General features: G+C 51.2%; 6 protein-coding genes and 1 non-coding gene across 7 annotated transcripts in view; 2 read left to right on the top strand and 5 right to left on the bottom strand.

Annotated features, from left to right (window-relative positions):
- Positions 1-300: 300 nt before the first annotated feature.
- Positions 301-2,481, bottom strand: UREG_04714 (uncharacterized protein; the record flags this gene model as incomplete). Its single annotated transcript, XM_002545151.1, has 2 exons — positions 301-1,718; positions 1,776-2,481. The coding sequence occupies 2 exons, from the start codon at positions 2,479-2,481 to the stop codon at positions 301-303; spliced, it is 2,124 nt and encodes a 707-aa protein (XP_002545197.1).
- Positions 2,482-3,040: 559 nt separating this feature from the next.
- Positions 3,041-10,014, bottom strand: UREG_04713 (pyrABCN protein; the record flags this gene model as incomplete). Its single annotated transcript, XM_002545150.1, has 3 exons — positions 3,041-3,097; positions 3,162-9,169; positions 9,231-10,014. The coding sequence occupies 3 exons, from the start codon at positions 10,012-10,014 to the stop codon at positions 3,041-3,043; spliced, it is 6,849 nt and encodes a 2,282-aa protein (XP_002545196.1).
- A 547-nt stretch (positions 10,015-10,561) lies between these two features.
- Positions 10,562-10,644, bottom strand: UREG_07974. Its single transcript has one exon. It is a non-coding gene; the product is annotated as a tRNA-Arg (tRNA).
- Positions 10,645-10,793: 149 nt separating this feature from the next.
- Positions 10,794-11,713, bottom strand: UREG_04712 (ribose 5-phosphate isomerase A; the record flags this gene model as incomplete). The annotated part of the gene is made up of 2 exons (XM_002545149.1): positions 10,794-11,263; positions 11,395-11,713. 2 exons carry the CDS (start codon positions 11,711-11,713, stop codon positions 10,794-10,796), a joined length of 789 nt encoding a protein of 262 aa, XP_002545195.1.
- Positions 11,714-12,510: 797 nt separating this feature from the next.
- On the top strand, positions 12,511-13,338 carry UREG_04711 (uncharacterized protein; the record flags this gene model as incomplete). Its single annotated transcript, XM_002545148.1, has 2 exons — positions 12,511-12,548; positions 12,606-13,338. The coding sequence occupies 2 exons, from the start codon at positions 12,511-12,513 to the stop codon at positions 13,336-13,338; spliced, it is 771 nt and encodes a 256-aa protein (XP_002545194.1).
- An 820-nt stretch (positions 13,339-14,158) lies between these two features.
- On the bottom strand, positions 14,159-14,806 carry UREG_04710 (60S ribosomal protein L26-1; the record flags this gene model as incomplete). Its single annotated transcript, XM_002545147.1, has 3 exons — positions 14,159-14,434; positions 14,572-14,684; positions 14,788-14,806. 3 exons carry the CDS (start codon positions 14,804-14,806, stop codon positions 14,159-14,161), a joined length of 408 nt encoding a protein of 135 aa, XP_002545193.1.
- Positions 14,807-15,310: 504 nt separating this feature from the next.
- UREG_04709 (uncharacterized protein) overlaps positions 15,311-17,939 on the top strand; it is a gene marked incomplete at both ends in the record, with an annotated part of 3,528 nt that continues 899 nt past the window's right edge. Inside the window, 4 exons of the mRNA XM_002545146.1 lie at positions 15,311-16,764; positions 16,822-17,128; positions 17,187-17,670; positions 17,716-17,934. Of these exons, the coding sequence (XP_002545192.1) occupies positions 15,311-16,764; positions 16,822-17,128; positions 17,187-17,670; positions 17,716-17,934 (2,464 nt within the window). The remainder of the gene's footprint in view (positions 16,765-16,821; positions 17,129-17,186; positions 17,671-17,715; positions 17,935-17,939) is intronic.

Raw genomic sequence — 17,939 nt, 5'->3', positions numbered from 1 at the left:
TTGATTTCAGGAACCTGATTCAACTGGACGGGAATAACCACAACGGTCATACGGGGCATTATGTTGTGGAAGGACAGGGCGCCAGAATCTGACATGATGATATTATCCTCTTTCCCTCCCGGTTTGTTACTCGATCCCTTGCTATGATTCCCCCTCGGTTCCGATTATCGTCCCTTTCTTGACTCCTTGCATATATCTCGTTTTTCTTGTTATTTTCTACGTGTAAACAGAGATCTTGTGCATATCTATTACTTGGTATCTTACATTCACCTAGCTCCATGCTTTCTTACCGTAGTATGTCTACGCCAAAGTAGTTGAAGATGTACTCCAGATCCTTTCCCAAACCTCATTCGATGCGAGGCATTGGTTCTCTTTCAGCATCCCCATTCTCAAATTTAGATCACCGCCTGCTTGACTCGGCAACACCATCCAGTGCGACACAATGTCCGGCACTTCCTCCTTGACATGGCTGATGACAATCAGCGTTTGCTCCTCACTGAGCCCTGTGTGCCTGATTTCATGCTCAGAACCGTCAGCTGGTAAATGCCACAAGTCACACCCCTTCACCCTTCGCGACCCACTGCTCGCGGCTGTTGTCTCTCCGACTTCAAGAAAATGCAAGCATTTATCTCTCAGCGAAGGCGACATGCCGGCGAACGGTTCATCGAGGACGACGAGCTCCGGCTTGTGAACCACCGCGCGAAGGAAAAGCAAAAGGCGTTGCTGCGCCATGCTAAGGCTGCTAAAGCTCGTCGATGTCGTCCATCCCATGTTGCGAGCTCGTGCCGACCGAGGCATGAAATCCGGGTTTAAATCTGCTTCGAAAAACTTCAGCGCAGAATCAACATCGCGGTCCCGCTCCTGATCCAGCTGAGGCTTCGCCAGAAACGTATCCGCCCATGCGCTTTCAAGCGACGCGCGAATCGATAGACGCCGCGGGAAGAAAGCGTGGATTTCAGGGGACGAATGGCCGATTCTCTTCTGCAGGTCAAAAACCGATATACCCGCCTTCCCGGGCTCCGGTAATCTCGAGCGGCCAAAGAATTTGATCGGAAGTGCGTATGCTTGCGGGTGATCCGATGTAATCAATGAGACGAGCGTGGTCTTCCCAGAGCCATTGAGGCCAAAGACGCCCCATCTCTGGCCACGCCGGACAGTCCAGTGGAAGCCCGGCTTGGTCTGGCCGTTGACGGACTGCCGCCAGTCGCCCAGGACCACCTTGTCACCGTAGCTCACTCGAACGCCGTCCATTTCAATAATGGGCTCGCCGTACGATGCTGGTCTCGTAGAAACTTTCGATTCCTCTGCTTTTGCAGCGACCAGGCCGAAATCGTTGAGGATGCTCAGGCTGGGCTCGAACAAGCCATTGGCACGCAGCGATTCCGCATGGTCGTATATCGCCTGCTCTGTAGACGTGAGGCCCTTGTAGAACGTATCTTCCTGTGGGCTACGCGGCAATAATGCCACCTTTCCATGCTCAGGTGTAGAGCTTGTTGCCCGATCCGAAACAGCCCTCCAGATGTGCAATTGCCGGTAAACTTCTGACCGTACACCCTGGAGAGCCACGGTGTCTTCGTCTCCCAGGATAACCAGGTGAGTAATCCACGCAGGCACCGGGTCCTGCGGCCTCAAAGTCATAATAATCCGCGGATTGCTTGCCGCCGCCAGGTTGTATAACAATGGCGAGAGACTCTGGACCGTTGGCGGATCCAATCCCACTGGCAAAGGCCTCTCAGCAACTCCCCGTCGTCAATCCAGAGCACCGGAGCACTTACTAAACGGTTCGTCCAGGAGTAGCAGCTCAGGCCCATCCAACAGTGCTTTTGCAATCCTCGCTCGCCTCGTCTGGCCATTACTCAAGTTCGCGACGGGCATATCAACCAACGCCTCGAGCTTCAGATCGTGGATAACACGGTCCAAAACATCTTGGTCGACCTTGCTCCCCTCGTCCAGCGGGTTCAACTCCGTTTCACCTCTCAAGTACTGCAAAACGGTAAAATCGGTCTCCTCCCTCAGACTCTCATACCTGGCACTCAGATACGCCCCTCGCACTCCGCCAGACGCCCGCTTCGCATCGCCGTTGAACCCAACATGCTTGATTGCAAAGCCGGGGAATCGCAGGCGGTGATCCTTGCCGTCAATTTCTTCCGTGGCGAGGTATGGGTAGGACCTCGCAGCCGGAGGGATGCATATATATCGTCCTCTGAGGACGTCCAGAAACTTGGCTTTGCCCGACGAGCCGACTATGGCCCAGTGCTGGAGCTCCTTGGGCGACGAAGCTTTGGAGGGGAGAATGAAGGAGAGGTCTGGGTAGATGGGTAGATTGCCTTTTTGCGGCAGCTCGGGCGTGGGATACTCCCGGTAGAACGTTGCGCGTGTGATTTGAACGAGCGGCGGCGCGGAGACTGAATGCGAGAAGCGACAGGGGAACAGGGGTGGGCGAATGGCCCGCCAGCAGCGGACAGTGTGTATCCTGCGCATTTCGGTGGTGATATGAGGACATCGAGACAGCATCCAGAGTGTCATTCTCTGCGATTCTCTGCCTCGGCATCGGACTTGTGAAACTACAGCCAGAGACGGCCTTTGGGATGTTTAACTGGTTACAGAAACAAAAGGGATCACGCAGAGAAATCGGGCTTGTATTATTATATGGTACACATGTTCTCTAATATACAAAAGTCATCATCTTCACATCATCAACGCTGGCCGGAAGCAGAAAACAAGACAGAAAAAGAACTGAAACGCCACACGCAAAACATGCTAGACACACAACACACCATAAACACCACCCATGCTCTAAAGACATACAAGTCCATTCCTAAACATCACGGAATCCTTGATTATATATGGAACTCATTACGCATGTGGTTCCTGCTATATCTCTATGTATACAGAACAGAAAAGCAACGCAACTTTTGGTATAAACAGAAAAAAAAGACAGGACAAAGGCTTTTCAAGGAACAGGATACTGCGATCATAAACTCGTGCTGTGCGCCACATAACCGGCCGCCATCATCTGCATCGCCTGGTACTGAAGGCCTCAGGGTGCCATCACCAAAGCCAACAACGCCATGCGACAGTAGAGGCCGTATCTCATCTGCATCAAACCAATTAGCAAAAGCTCTAACAAGACAGTACAACGATCCGCGCTTTCAACTCACCTGTCTGAAATACGTAGCCCGCTGATCAAAGTCCACCTCTTCACCGACCTCCGCGTTCCTGGGCAGCGGATGCATCACAATCATCTGGCTCTTTGCATGTTTGAGCACCGAGTTGTCGACAATGAAACTGTCCTTGAGCCGCTCGTACTCCTTCAGATCCTCAAAGCGCTCCTTCTGCACCCGAGTGCAATAGAGGACATCAGAGCGGGCAACAGCCTCGGGAGTCAGCTCGCTGGTTTCGAGGACTAGCTGGCCAGACGTGACGAGGTGCTGACGAACGTCTTCTGGCAGAGCAAGAGCCTTGGGAGATACCAGCTGCACGCGGACCTCGTAGAACTGGAGGAGCTTGATCAACGAATGTACGGTGCGGCCATGGCGAAGATCGCCGATAAAAGTAACCGTGATGCCGCTGACCGTTCCAAGTTCCTCACGGATAGTAAAGAGGTCGAGGAAGGCCTGAGTAGGATGTTCCATGCTTCCATTGCCACCATTGATAATAGGGACTGGAGAGAATTTGGCTGCGGTGGCAGCGCTGCTCTCAAGTGGATGGCGAAGGACGATCGCATCAGCGTAAGAAGCAAGCGTGCGAATCGTATCCTGAAGCGACTCGCCCTTCTGGGTCGATGAATGCTCAGTAGCAACGGCAACCGTGCGGCCACCAAGGCGTTGCATGGCAGCATCGAACGAGGCAGAAGTGCGGGTAGAGGGTTCGTAGAACAGCGTTGATAGGACCCGGCCCTTCAAAATATCGAGGACACCTTGACGTTGAACACCAAGTCGCATTTCTTGCGCAACGGTAAACAAAAGGTGAAGGTCAGCTCGAGTAAATTGATTCACTGATAGGATGTGCTTCTGCTTGAAGGTTGAACGCGAGAGCAGCTCCATCAGCGATGGGGATGTCGTCGGCGCGCTTGTTGGTTGGGCATACAAAGGCGGACCCAATTCGTTGCCTGAGAGGGCGATGGTATCCATATGCCTCAAGCGTGAGGGACGTGGAACGGGTGTCGTGTTGAAGGAAAGGCGTCGCCCAACCGAGTTGTCCCATCGAGGAGACTTGGGAGACTCCTTGACAGAGGGCGACGGAGGGGGCGCAAGTCGATAGTCAGACATGTCTGTACCGCGAGCGGCATCACTGAGCACAGCCCCGTCAAGGCAAGACGTCTTTCCTTGGAAGGTGACGCGCTGAACTGATCCGCGGAGAGTTTTGCCGTTAAACGGAGACCAGGCGCCTTCAGTCTGGAAGGTATAGGGTCGGTCGACCTCAATCTCGACGGAGGCATCATTCTGATCGTGAAGCTCAAATATCTTCTTCGGGTTGTCGTAAAGTCGAGAGGTAACGTCGTCAAGAGTCAGGCGCCCTTCGGCAACAGCGGTCAACAGTAGTGGGAGAGCATCGGCAATGCCAACTTCTGGACTTGCCTCCTTGCCCGCAAGCTGGTATGGCAAGCTTCCAATGGAGAAAACGTCGATGGTATTCAGATGCTCCCAGAGAGCCTCCTGATCTCTCTTCGACGGCAGACAAGTGCATTGCGGGTAGTCTTCGGTGGAAAGGAAAAGGGAGTAAATCGCGACATCGCAAGTGACACTCAATCCCTTCTCCTTGCTCAACGCAATCAAGCCAATATCGTCCTTTGAAGTAACGCTCATAACATGGACATTCCTGTTGTGAAGGCTGGCAAGAAGCAGGATGGACGCTAGATCAGTCGCCTTTGCGTCCGTGATGATCGGTTTACTCGATGGCCACGAAGCAAAATGAGATGTGACAGTAGCCACTTTGTTGATATTTCCGGCCAAATGATTAAACGGAATGAACAAAGAGCCAACATTAGCGGTGATCTGTCCAATTTGATCCGCATTGGTCGATGTGGCGGCAACGGAAAAATTATAATCGCAATACGTGGCTTTCTGGGAGTTGTTTTGCGCAATCTTCAGAGCTCGGGCGTCAGTAACGAAGCTATCAATTCCGACCGGCATAACTCGGATCATCGAAAAGCCAGCAGAGATTGATGCCTTGGTTACCAACTGGAGATCCGATGAGCCAACATCTGCAACACCGGGTACGAATGCAGCAATATTGATCAATCCAGGGAGAACGACAGTGCGATGGCTAGTCTGGAAATCGATAGGCTGCACAGCCAACTCAAACTGGCGAGCAATTGCCTCAATCAAAATCTTTGCATTCTTCACGTTGGTCACAAGGGGTGTCTGATAATCGACGGCCATACGACGAGTCCGATACCCCTTACTCATGTAGTTGGCCGGCCTTCTAAACTTGTTGCTGGATGGAAGGTTGATGTAAAGATCAATCAAGTTGTTGGCAAGATGTTGGGTAAGCGAGTATTCCGATTTCAAATCTTCTTCCTCGCCCGCTAGAAGTTCGAGATACTTCACCGGAATGCCGTGCTCGCGGATAAAGTCTGCAGTACCAGCTGTTGCGAAGAGATTATAACCCATGTGGTGAAGCTTGGTAATCGAAGGAAGCATTTCCATTTTCTCCTTGTAGGATCCAATGGAAACAAGAATGTTCTTATTCGGAAGCTTGAAGCCAGTTGAGATGAGAGCTTTGAGATATGCCTCATACCTGTCGCGACCGAAACAAGCGACTTCACCGGTGGAAGCCATTTCGACACCAAGGACTGGATCGGCACCAGACAGTCGAGAGAAAGAGAACTGAGGAACTTTAATGCCAACATAGTGTTTTGGGATATTAACGGGAGGGTATTCGACGAATGGTCGCCCGATCATTGCCTTCGTGGCCATTTCAATCAAATCGACGTTCATGACCTTGGAAACAAATGGGAAAGATCGCGAAGCTCGAACGTTGCATTCGATGACCTTAATCTCGTTGTCCTTGGCGATGAACTGGATGTTGAAAGGACCGGTCACATTGAGAGCGTTTCCAATCTTGCTCGTTGCCTCCTCGATTCGGCGGACAGTCTCTGGATCCAAATCCTGGGGAGGTGAGATGAGAGTTGCATCACCAGAATGAACACCAGCATTCTCAACATGCTCAGAGATAAAGTGGCCAACCATCACACCGTTCTTCGCAACGGCATCCATTTCGATCTCCTTGGCATTTTCAATGTACTTTGTGATGACAACCGGGTGTTCTCTCGAGACCTCAACGGCTTGATTGAGATAATTGGCTAAATCATCTTGAGAGTAGACGGTATTCATCGCAGCGCCGGAAAGGACATAAGAAGGACGGACAAGCACTGGATATTTGACCTTGGCACAGAATGCCGTCGCCTCGTCAATGCTAGTAAGCTCCTTCCATGCAGGCTGGTCGACACCAATGCGGTCAAGCAAGCGGGAGAACTTGTAACGATTCTCTGCGGCATCGATCATCTCTGGCGAGGTACCCAAAATGTTGACATTCAGGCGATGCAACGGCAAGGCGATATTGTTCGGTGTCTGGCCACCCATAGAGATAATAACGCCACTTGAAGACTCCAGCTGGTAGATATCGAGGACAGTCTCCAAAGTAATGTTTTCAAAATACAGTCGATCAGCTTCATCATAATCAGTACTGACGGTTTCCGGATTGTAGTTCACCATGACCGTCTTGTATCCTTGCTGTCTGAGTGTTCGGATAGCTCGAACAGAGCACCAGTCGAATTCAACGGAAGACCCAATTCGGTAAACACCAGATCCAAGAACCATGATACCTTTATCGTTGAATGAGATATCGCTCTCTGAACCGTTGTAGGTTAGATAAAGGTAGTTGGTGTAAGCCGGAAACTCAGCAGCAACAGTGTCAATCTGTTTCACAACAGGCATGATGCCAGCCTCGACCCTCAGTCTCCGGATGGCTAATTCATTTGAACTCAAAAATTTAGATAGCTGGCGGTCGGAGAAACCGAGCTGCTTGGCCTGTCGAACAAGAGAAACTGGGACGGTGGAAGCAGTATAATTGCTGATTATTTTCCCAAATTTGCTAAGGCCCTCGAGCTTGCGCAAGAACCATTTATCAATCTTGGTCAGCTCCCAAATATCATCGACAGTATAACCGGACTGCATAGCGTTCGCGATAGCAAAGAGTCGCTGGTCAGAAGGAGTCTGAAGCTCAGTTTTGATCGACATCAATGCATTGGTGGCGTTGAAACCCAAGTTAGTGTAATCGACGGCACGAATGGCCTTTTGTATGGCTTCTTCAAAGGTTCTACCAATACTCATGACCTCACCGACACTCTTCATTGAAGAGCCAAGCTGGGTCGAGACACGAGTGAATTTCTTCAAATCCCAGCGAGGGATCTTGACCACAACATAATCAAGAGATGGTTCGAAGCAGGCGCATGTCACCTTAGTGACGGTGTTGGATATTTCGTTCAACGGGATACCGAGACCCAGCTTCGCAGCAATGAATGCCAATGGGTAGCCAGTCGCCTTGGAAGCAAGAGCAGAAGACCTGGACAACCGTGCATTCACTTCGATAATGCAGTATTCCTTTGAAAACGGATTTAGGGCATATTGGATATTGCATTCGCCCACGACACCCAAATGCCTAATGACATTGACTGCTGTTGTTCGGAGCATATTATAGTCTTCATCTGACAGGGTCTGTGACGGAGCAACGACGATCGAGTCACCAGTGTGGATACCGAGGGGATCAAAGTTCTCCATGTTGCAGACTGTGATGCAGTTGTCCTGTGCATCACGAACAACTTCATACTCGATTTCCTTCCATCCCTTCATACTCTTTTCAATCAGGACCTGAGGGCTAGCGGCGAACGCCTTGGCGCAAAGATCCCGCAGTTGCTCAGTATTGTCTGCGAAACCGCTTCCAAGACCACCGAGCGCGTATGCAGCCCGGACAATGACGGGGAAGCCGATATCCTTGACAACTTCGAGGGCTTCTTCGAGAGTAGAAGCCGAGGCAGACTTGGCGCACTTTTCTCCAATAGATTCCATGCTTCGAGCAAACAGTTCACGGTCCTCGGTGGTGATGATGGTTTCGATAGGAGTACCTAGAACCTTGACCCCAAGGCTTTCAAACTCGTCTTTAAGCTGAATGCCGACCTGCAAGGCGGTTTGACCACCGAACGTGACATAGATAGCATCAGGACGTTCGTGTTTGATGACCTTGCGCACGAAATCAGCGTTGACCGGGAGGAAGTAGACTTTGTCTGCAAGTCCCTTGGATGTTTGAATTGTTGCGATGTTCGGGTTGATTAGGACGGTGTAAATTCCTTCCTCTTTGAGGGCCTTGATCGCTTGACTACCCGAGTAGTCAAATTCTCCGGCCTGGCCGATGCTAAGACCACCACTGCCCAAGATGAGGACCTTCTTGACTGAGACCTTAGGGTGGGCGAGGCGGTTTTCTTCAATTGTGCCACCAGGGAAGTAGACGGGCTCGTTCAATCCAGAAGGAGACTCGATGCTCTTCTTAATTGTATTGATGAAGACATCAAAGAGAAATTCGGTGTCCCGAGGGCCCGGTGTACTTTCAGGGTGGAATTGAACACTGAAATATGGCTTGGAAACGTGTCTAATGCCTTCGTTGCTTCCGTCGTTGGCATTGACAAACAGTTCCTCCCAGCCTTCGGGTAGGGTTGAGGAATCCACGGCATAACCATGGTTCTGGGAGGTAATATAACAACGTCCTGACAGCATGTTGGTGCAAGGGATGTTGTGACCACGGTTTCCAAACTTCATCTTGATAGTCCCGGCGCCGGCGGCACGAGAAAGGAGCTGGTGACCAAGGCAGATACCGAAGACTGGGGTTCGGCATTCCTTCAGGGCCTTTGCAAGATTTTCAACGGTGGAGGCGAGCATCGCTGGGTCACCAGGGCCGTTGGACACGAAGAGGCCGTCATAGTCATTGCCGCCCAGGGAATGAAAGTCGTAGTTCCAGGGTACAACAAGAACTTCAACGCCACGAGCGAGGAAACATCTAAGTTGATTGTATTTCATGCCAACGTCGACACATAAAACACGGATGGTACGACCTGAGGGGTGGAGAATGGCAGCCTTTGGCGGTGTATAAAGTCGAGGCTCCTTGACCGAGACTATGGTAAACGGTTAGCAAACCTTCGTAGCCGCGATTGGAAGCAGGCCGCATTTTCTTACCCTCTTCGACGAGATTTCTCTTGTTGGGATCTACCCATTCGATATTTTCAAAATGCTCGCGCCATCTCCCCGAATCTTCACCATCGACGGTCTCCGCGAGATCGTGAACCAGGTCTTTTCCGCTTGTGGACTTTTGAAGCAGCATACGGCCGAGCATACTACCCTTTTCGCGGATTCTCTTTGTTAGAGCCCGGGTATCGACGCCGTAGATTGCAGGAACATCCTGTTCTTTCAGCCATTTGCCCAAGGAGCTCTCTGCCAAGAAGTGCGAGTACTCCTCTCCGCAGTAGCTGGCGACGACCAACCCGGAGATGTGAATTTGGCTGGACTCGAAGTGCTTGGGGAGATCCTTTGCCAATTCGTCCATGGTCTCACGGGACGGGACACCGTAATTGCCCACGAGAGGGAACGTAATGACCAGGATCTGCCCGCGATACGAAGGATCTGTTATCGATTCAGGGTACCCCACCATGCCGGTCTGGAAGACCAGCTCGCCGGCAACGCTCTTCTCCGCACCAAAGCTGAGTCCATGGTAGATGGTCCCATCTTCGAGCTCGAGAAGAATTGATCTGCCGGAGTCTTCGGTGATCTGTGCGGAGGCCGGAGGGATCACAGTCGGACTGATGGAGGACTGTGCGGCCTGGGGGGGCTGCTGCTCATTCTGCAGGTATGCAACGGCACCGCCGGCGGAGGGGGCAACGGGGAAGAGCGAGTCCGAAGCTCTCAGAGGGCTGGCAGGAGATTGGGGAGATTTCGCGTCGGAGGAAGAGCTGAAGAGCGGCATCTCGCCGTCCTCTCGAGAAGCTGTCGCGTGGTGAGTTGACTATTCAGAGTGTTGCATCCACAATGGAACAAGGGTGGGGGGTAAGCGGTCGGGAGATTAGATAGCTTGACTGGCTTTGTTCCGTGCTGTCGTCCAATTCCAGGTCAAACGTGAAAGAAGGAGAAAGCATTGGACAAGGACCCAGAAGAGAACTGAGGGAAGAGAAGGAAGAGGAAAAGAACGACGAAGCAGCATCAAAAGGAAAAATTTGCGGGCAAAAGACTTTTTTTTCGCATCTGGAGTGGTTCGGGCTGGTGATTGGAGGGGCAGCGCTGAACCTTGTCGCAGCTTGGAAGAGAGCTCCACTCCACAACGAAAAACGAGAAAAAGAGAAAAAGAAATAGAAGGGGAAGAAAGAAGAAGTACGGAGTAGGATATGATCAAAGGCCATCGATGATCAAGGCGATGAACGAGCAGAAACGGCGGAAATATCGAGGAAAGGATAGAGAGTGGAAAGGATAGAGAGTGCGCAACCAAGTCTGCGCTGCTCGACAAAAAGAACAAACGTCGACCACGCTGCGATTCGAACGCAGGATCTCTGGCTGTCGAGAAAACCGGAAACCAGCGCCTTAACCATTAGGCCACGCGGCCATGAACTGCGGGGTTGCTCGCTCAAGCACATCAAGCGGAGATGGAGTTGTGCAATCGACATACCCTGTGCGGGATACCCCTCTACTCCATGCAATACTGTTCGTCTATCTATCGAGTGCTCGGAAAGGGTATATATTTACAAGAGCCAATCATGATTTCGCTGCAACAATTTCCGGCATTGATTTGGCCTTCCGCGACTGAACAGACCCATCGGCCATTCCAAAATATGCTGCAATCGGTTTCTGGCCACCAACGCCGCCAGCAGCCTGGGCTTGTGGTCCGGTAAGACCGCAGAATAGCCCAACCTCTAGTACGCCGGGAATTTGTTTAATCTCCCTTGCCAGCGCTTCTACCTCCCATTGAGCGTCCGTCGCGGCATCAGCCTTCCCGCTTGCGATATCTGACGCTGTGAGGAGCTGTGGGAACGGAGCGTCAACGATGAAGAAGCTTTGGTCTGTTTTGATAGGGCCTTCTCGCTGCACTAGCGAATGCCGGAGCTGGGGCGCGGGGCTTCCGAGCGCTTTGAGGGCGGTGATGACTCTGCGTGATGCGAGAGGGGCGACCTCGATGGGTACGGAAGGCCAGGCGGTGAGAAGGCGGGACTGAAGTTTCCGATAGTCTGTCGTAATTCAATTCAGCCCTGTTAGCATCCACGGACGACTGGATTTGGCACGAGGAGGGGTCAGACTGTACCGGCGACCACGATAAATTCCTTTGCTTGCATCGCGACTAATTTTTCCTGAAACAAACATGCGCCGCCGCCTTTGATGCAATTTAAATCATCATCAACCTCGTCAGCGCCGTCAAACGCGACATCCAAAATGGCGCCTTCTGGCAGTGCGTCGAATGCGACGGGCGTCAACCCCGCATTCACAATGAGTTGATTCGACTGGAATCCGGTAGGCACAAAAGAGGTGGATGAAGTATCAACTCCCAGCGCTTTGATGGCTTCGACCACATACACGATGGTCGTCCCGCTTCCGATGCCAACAAACTTGGGGGATTGAGGGTAGTGGTTTGCAACAGCTTCGCGAGCTGCAGCACGTTTGGCATCCTCTATAGATGGCATTGTGCTTGTGGAAAGGAAATACCGTGGCTTGCGGCGGATGAGAACGGGTGCAATACAGCGAGAGAAGCTGCTTCGACTGTGTCCCACTGTAGAGATCAAATTTTTCAGCATAGAGATGAAGGGCCTGAGGAACAACACAGTTGGTCTGACAATATTAGGAAACAAGATTTAGGCTAACTAACCAGTTAACTAGCTAGTGAGCTGGGTCCAAGTTAGTTAACTACCTTGTTACTCTGGTTAACCGTCTGCAGACAACAAGTATAAGAACTGTCATCCAGAGTGCTCTTGCTCCTAAAGTGGCATGGAAAGTGATTGAGTTATCACCACAGGTACTATCAGAATAACCTTCAGATCATCTGTCAAAGCCAAAAATAAAAAAAAGAAAGCCTCAAAATCATCGACCAGGCTGTAACTAAACCACCCATTAACTAGCCACGCGGCCATGTTGGATCCTGAGGGCACACCTTGAACCTCTCATGTTTCTCTCGCAACCAAGCGCCTATCCTCTTCAAACGGTCAATTTGTCAAATTGACGACTGGATATTTACTATCAACTCCTTTGTCGCTCCAGCTAGATAACTAGCAAATCACGTGATCTCGCGCCTCGCCCGCAGTTCTGCAACATCGTCATCACGAATCCGGGCAACCAGGGCTGACTTCCAACTCGGTGAATCCCTCTACCATCACCTCCATCAATCATCGGTAACGAGCGGTTCATTAATCGGTTCCGGCTCTTATTCCAAAAAGCCAACCCACTGCCTTTTTGAGCTGTGTCAAACAAGCAACAGGCCGTCAAGATGGCGTCCTCCTCCAAACCATCTCCCTCCCTCCTCTAGTATGCGCCATCAGTCCATTGCGTTTTGCGAGTATGAAATTATTAACCATATCCCAGCGCATGCATTGCGAATAAAACAACCATCCTCGCCGAACACTCTTCTCCAGGCACGTCGTCGAGCTCGGCCTCTTCGTTAGCTTCCATCATCCTCCCTAAGATATCCCACCAATCGCCCCAAAAGCTCACCTACACCCATGACCGCCTATTCATACACTACATAGCCGACTCACCGTCCGCTCCATCTTCTTCCTCGGGCCCAGATTCTCATGCCCCGCTCAGCTACCTTGTCGTTGCCACTGCTGAACTTGGCCGGCGCATCCCCTTCGCTTTCTTGCTCGAAATGAAACGCTCATTCCTTACCACATACGAACCCGACCGCACCGACTTTGGCACTCTCCCGGCTTATGGCTGCGCTGCATTCAATAATGACCTTCGCGCGTTGTTGCAGCAGTACAACACCGCGCCACCATCGGACTCACTCGCATCCGCGCGAAAGGAAATCGACAATGTGCGGGATATCATGACGGAAAACATTGAACGTGTTTTGGAGCGCGGCGAGCGGATAGATTTGCTTGTGGACAAAACGGATCGGCTGGGAAGCAGTGCCAGAGACTTCAGGGTCCGAAGTCGGGATTTGCGGAGACGCATGTGGTGGAAGAACATAAAGGTTGTGGCGCTGCTAGTCGTGGTGGTGCTGTTTCTAATATACCTCTTTGTGGGGATGGGGTGCGGGCTACCCGCTTGGGGGAAGTGTGTTGGGAAGAAGGTACAGGACAAGATGGTGCTTTGATTCCCGGGGGTTTGAAATTCGGTTCTTTGGTTTTACTTGCTTTTCAATGATATCCGATTCATGCATAAGACACATGATACTCTTCCCCATGTAAGTTTACACATTTACAATTTTCAGCAAGCTCGGTTTTTCTATTATCAGATACGGATCGAAGTCCAAACTTGGCTTTCTGTTCCAAAATTCAAAAACTGGTATTCAATAATATTACTTTCAATATGTAGCTTGCCATCAAACTCACTGCCTTCATTGATGTAACATCTGGGCGCAAGTCTGCAGGCGAGCCTCTTGTTTCAAACTGCCTCACCATCACAAGGACAGGAGGCATTTGATTGGCTTAATATACGCCAGCCGTATACCTCTGACAACCATTGGAGAGCGATCTGAGAAAGAAAGCTTTTCTGGTTGGCGAGGAGATAATACTGGCCATCGAGGCTGGGCTCGGATGGGACCGGTTCTCTGGAATGGAAAACGCGGCCGAAAATGAAGCAAATCAACAAGGGAAATGGAGGACGGATCAGGAGGAAAATTTCTAAGACCTGTGAATTTATCTTTCTGCGATAATTTCTCGGCAGTTGCATCTTGACGTGGGCAGTAATCGAATTATTTTCAGCATCGAGTGCCGAAAACCGAGGGAATAGAGTAGGGACATGCGGAGAAGGTTGGAGAAAACGCCCAAACAAACAGAGCCTGCCCTATGGTAAAAAACCCCAGGTGAAAGATGTCATGCCATCAAAGGTCCCGTTGATTCATTTCGTTTCTTTTGGTCGAAAACGTAGAAAACCCTTTCATTACTAAACAAGAACGAAGTCACTCCCAGCGCTTATGCGGATGTAGCCTTCGCTCTGGCCTCTCTTCCCTTGCCCATGCGGTCCAAGATGGTCTCACGGTCCTTATCCAGCTTGAGTTTGGTGATGACGACTTTGGAGGGGTGGATGCCGATCGGGACGCTCTGGCCGTTGGACTTCTCGCGGGTGACACGCTCGACGTGGACAACGTACTTGAGGCGGTAGACGCTGGTGATCTTGCCCTCACGGCCCTTGTTGGTACCGCGGACAATGGTGACCTCGTCGTCCTTGCGGATGGGTATTGAGCGCACCTACAAAGTCACAGACAAAGAAAGCTTTTAGAAATTCTGTTCTGCATCTGCAATGGAGGCACGGATTCGCTGGTTTTGTGGAAACAGAACTCAAGATAATCACATAGTCGCAGTGCGGGAGGAGGATCCAATCGTACATTGTGCTTTTCTCTCAATTCCTTGCTCAATGGGGCACTCATGATAACTCGTCGCTCGCCAGAGGAAGCGCCGAAATGGGCCTTGCGCGACTTCCGGCGCGAAGAGGCCAGTTCTAACATAGAAACGAGCTCGTCAGCAATCACTTCCCGCAATGCCTTGTCTTCTTCGAAGATAAGGGAACCATCCCATGCGCCAAAGGAAAGACAAATACACACCCTTGTTGATCTTCGTCATTTTGGCAGATCTGTTCTGGCGGCCGAAAGGTGTTGCTGTGGTTGAGGTTATCGACCCTTCGGGGATTGCTGGTCGTCGTCAACTTCGATGTTCTCGCTTCCGTCGCTTGAAATTGTTTTCGGTGCGCACTGTGTGGGTCAGCTGACCACGGCCTTGGCGTGGCCTAGGGTTCGGCTGACATAAGCAGATAGTCTGACTAAGCGGCCATCACGTCTCCCCAAAAGAGCTTCTGAGAAGATCGAACTGCGGATGGAAATGCAGGCGAGAGGAATAGTGGGCTGAAGGAGTTAACTGCATCCTCGGCACTCTCTTGTGGTTGGCGACGCGCTCAGTGGGCTCTTGCGCGTGTTACATGGTTAAAGTCGCCCATACCTACCGCCTAGTCGTCTTGTCCGCCCGACACCAATTCCAATCTCCTCTCGCGCGCGGTGATTCCCGCGACTTTCGGCGCATCTCCATGCAGTGACGCGGCTCGCAACCTGTGGACTATGGGTGCTAAGCGATATGTCTTATCCCGGATACAATTTTTCCTCTCAGCATCAGGGACCTGGGCGAAGCCAAACCTCCAATTCCTCTTACACCGCGAGACAGCCTGCCTCGAACAACCCGTCGTCTGCTGCCCCGATCTCGAGCTGGCATAACGCAGAGCCCGTATACTCCCAGTATGGATGGCAAGGGCAGAATTCTTCTCTAAACAGGCAGCCGTCCAACTCTTCAAACACTGGAAACAGTTACTCAGCCAGCAATGAACCTCATAAACGTCCCCAGGCTTATTCCCAGTCAACCCCGTACCAGAGCTCGCAATCAGCCCTGGATCAGCCACGCATGTCGCTTGGTCCTTCTACAGATAATCCATATAATAACGCAAGAGTTGGGTCAGGCACTCCGAGCCAAACGGACTCTTCCGTCAACACGAATCTTTACTATCACCAAAAAGCTCAGATTCGAATCCCTTCCTCAGATGCAGCGCCATCTTATCAACCGAGTCAGTCCTCCTTAGATCCCATGGATCGTCCAAGTTATGCGCAACGGTCAAGAACGGCTGCTGCAAGTGCTATGACAGCTCTATCTTCCTCCGTCCCCAATAAACGCTTTTCACCACATGCTCCAATCGCGTCGTCGACAGTATACTCCAGTCAGTCTCACACCTACATCCCAACTGTTCCTGATACATCCCCGGCGAACAACAGGAGTCCGCCCAAGTATTCATCTAATCCAGGGTTGGGGACGCGTCAAACAGTTACCCATCAGGCCTCAAATACAACGCAACCTCCTGCAGTCCATATAGGACAGGGACAAGATACTTCTCATCCACCGCCCCAAACACCATATCATTCCCCAATCCCCCCCTCTCAACGATCCCGGAGTATGCTTCCGCAAGACCTCACGCCTTCTGGCCGGACAAGCCGGTCAGCCGCCACAGCTCCACCGCCCAGTCATGGCCCCGCGCATAATACTACACAGTCAGAACCGGCTTATTCATCAAATATTAAAGGATCACAGTCAACTATTACGCGCGACGATAGTGCTATGCACCAGTATTCCAACCCAGAAACTCGGAACCAACACACACAGAGTGATAACCTTGGAACGGAAAGGAGCGGCGCCGTCCCTACTCAATCTCCTTTGCAATCGTCACTACCAACCTTTGTGGACCCTAGCAAAATATATGATCCTTATCATGATTATGAGCGAGCGCGCGCAGCGTACAATCAAAGCACCCAGACTCGACAGCCGGCCCAAGCTACACCAGCAGAGTCGTCTCAAAATACAACTGTTAAACAGGCACTTGTTGCAGCCCTAGCTAGCAACTCGTCACAGTCTCCATTGCAAACTGGAAAAGAAGAAACGGCACCAGTCGTGCAAGATGCTAGCAATCCCACGACAGGTCCACAAGGCCGTGGTATCAAGAAAGTAAACAATTCCAATAAACCTGGTCCAAAGCGGAAACGACCATTGTATGAAATCTCCCTGTTTCTCTTCTTAAAAAGCTTGCCCTAATTATCTTTGACTAGGCCTCCAAGTTCAACATCAATGGAACATGAGAATAGAAAAGGGGCACAAGAAAAGCCAAAGAATACTCCCAAGAAGAGGGGCCGGCCTCGTAAAGCACTTTCTAACGCTGTAACTAAAGAAGTGCAAATTAATCCTCCTCAGACTACTGCAGATCCCAATCCACATTCTCTCGATGCAGAGCCTTCTCTAGGGAGCTCTATGGAAGAATCTATGGCTTCAGAAATGAGGCTGATGATTGAAAAGATGAGGGAATGGAGGTCTAAAGACCCTTCATTATTTGCAAAACTGTGGGAGGATGTGAAGAAGGTATTTGAAATATCTAGCTTCTAGATATGAATCTTAATTAACCAAACTGATTATCCAGGCGCCTGTTTCAGCAAACAGTCAATCCCCTTCCAATTTTCAGGCACCTGCTACCCAACCCGTATCAAAACCAAACGAAACGGTAGCGGTGAGTGACAAACCACCTGTCCAGACTTCAGTGGGGCCGCAAGCAGCTGTTGCAGACACGGAAAACCTGTCGGACCTTGGAAATTTTCCAGCTGCACGAAGGAAACGGACAGCCAAAGCGCGCCTCACCAGTAGCGACATTGTTGCTGAAGATGCGGCCAGAATAGCTTCTAGCAAAGCCACTAGCGAGACTGTCGTCGAGGTCACCCAGAAGGATGAACCCGTCCAATCCACCGCCACTCCTGCTGCCGTATCAGAGGAAGTGCAGAAAGCGCCAGGAAGTACTCAAGCAGATCCACAGCCTCAATCCGCGCCAAAGGTGGCCAAAAAATCAAACATTTGGCCACTCTCAAAACGCCAAGCACTTGCAGAAGCAGCATGCAGTTACATCACAGGCCGTGAGTATAACTCTGGAAAAGATTGCCCTGTGAGTTTAATTCTAGACTTGATTAACCAGGACCCATCATACACTCAACTTTGCGAGATGGTTGAACAGAAAGGATTCTCTATCAACCGTGTTCACTTTGCGAAGCACCTTCTCAAGGCAGTCCCAGACCTGGCAGGTGGCTCCCAACCGAAGACTACAGGGCCTACCGCTGCAGGCCAACATCCACCTCCTGCAGGGCGCTCCAAGACCAGCTTTCACACCTTTTGTGGCGCCAGTGCT

This window comes from Uncinocarpus reesii, genomic scaffold (genome assembly GCF_000003515.1).
Source record: "Uncinocarpus reesii 1704 scaffold_2 genomic scaffold, whole genome shotgun sequence".
Taxonomy (NCBI): domain Eukaryota; kingdom Fungi; phylum Ascomycota; class Eurotiomycetes; order Onygenales; family Onygenaceae; genus Uncinocarpus; species Uncinocarpus reesii.
The sequence above is the reverse complement of the archived record's forward strand: the minus strand, read 5'-3'. Positions and strand labels throughout refer to the sequence as shown.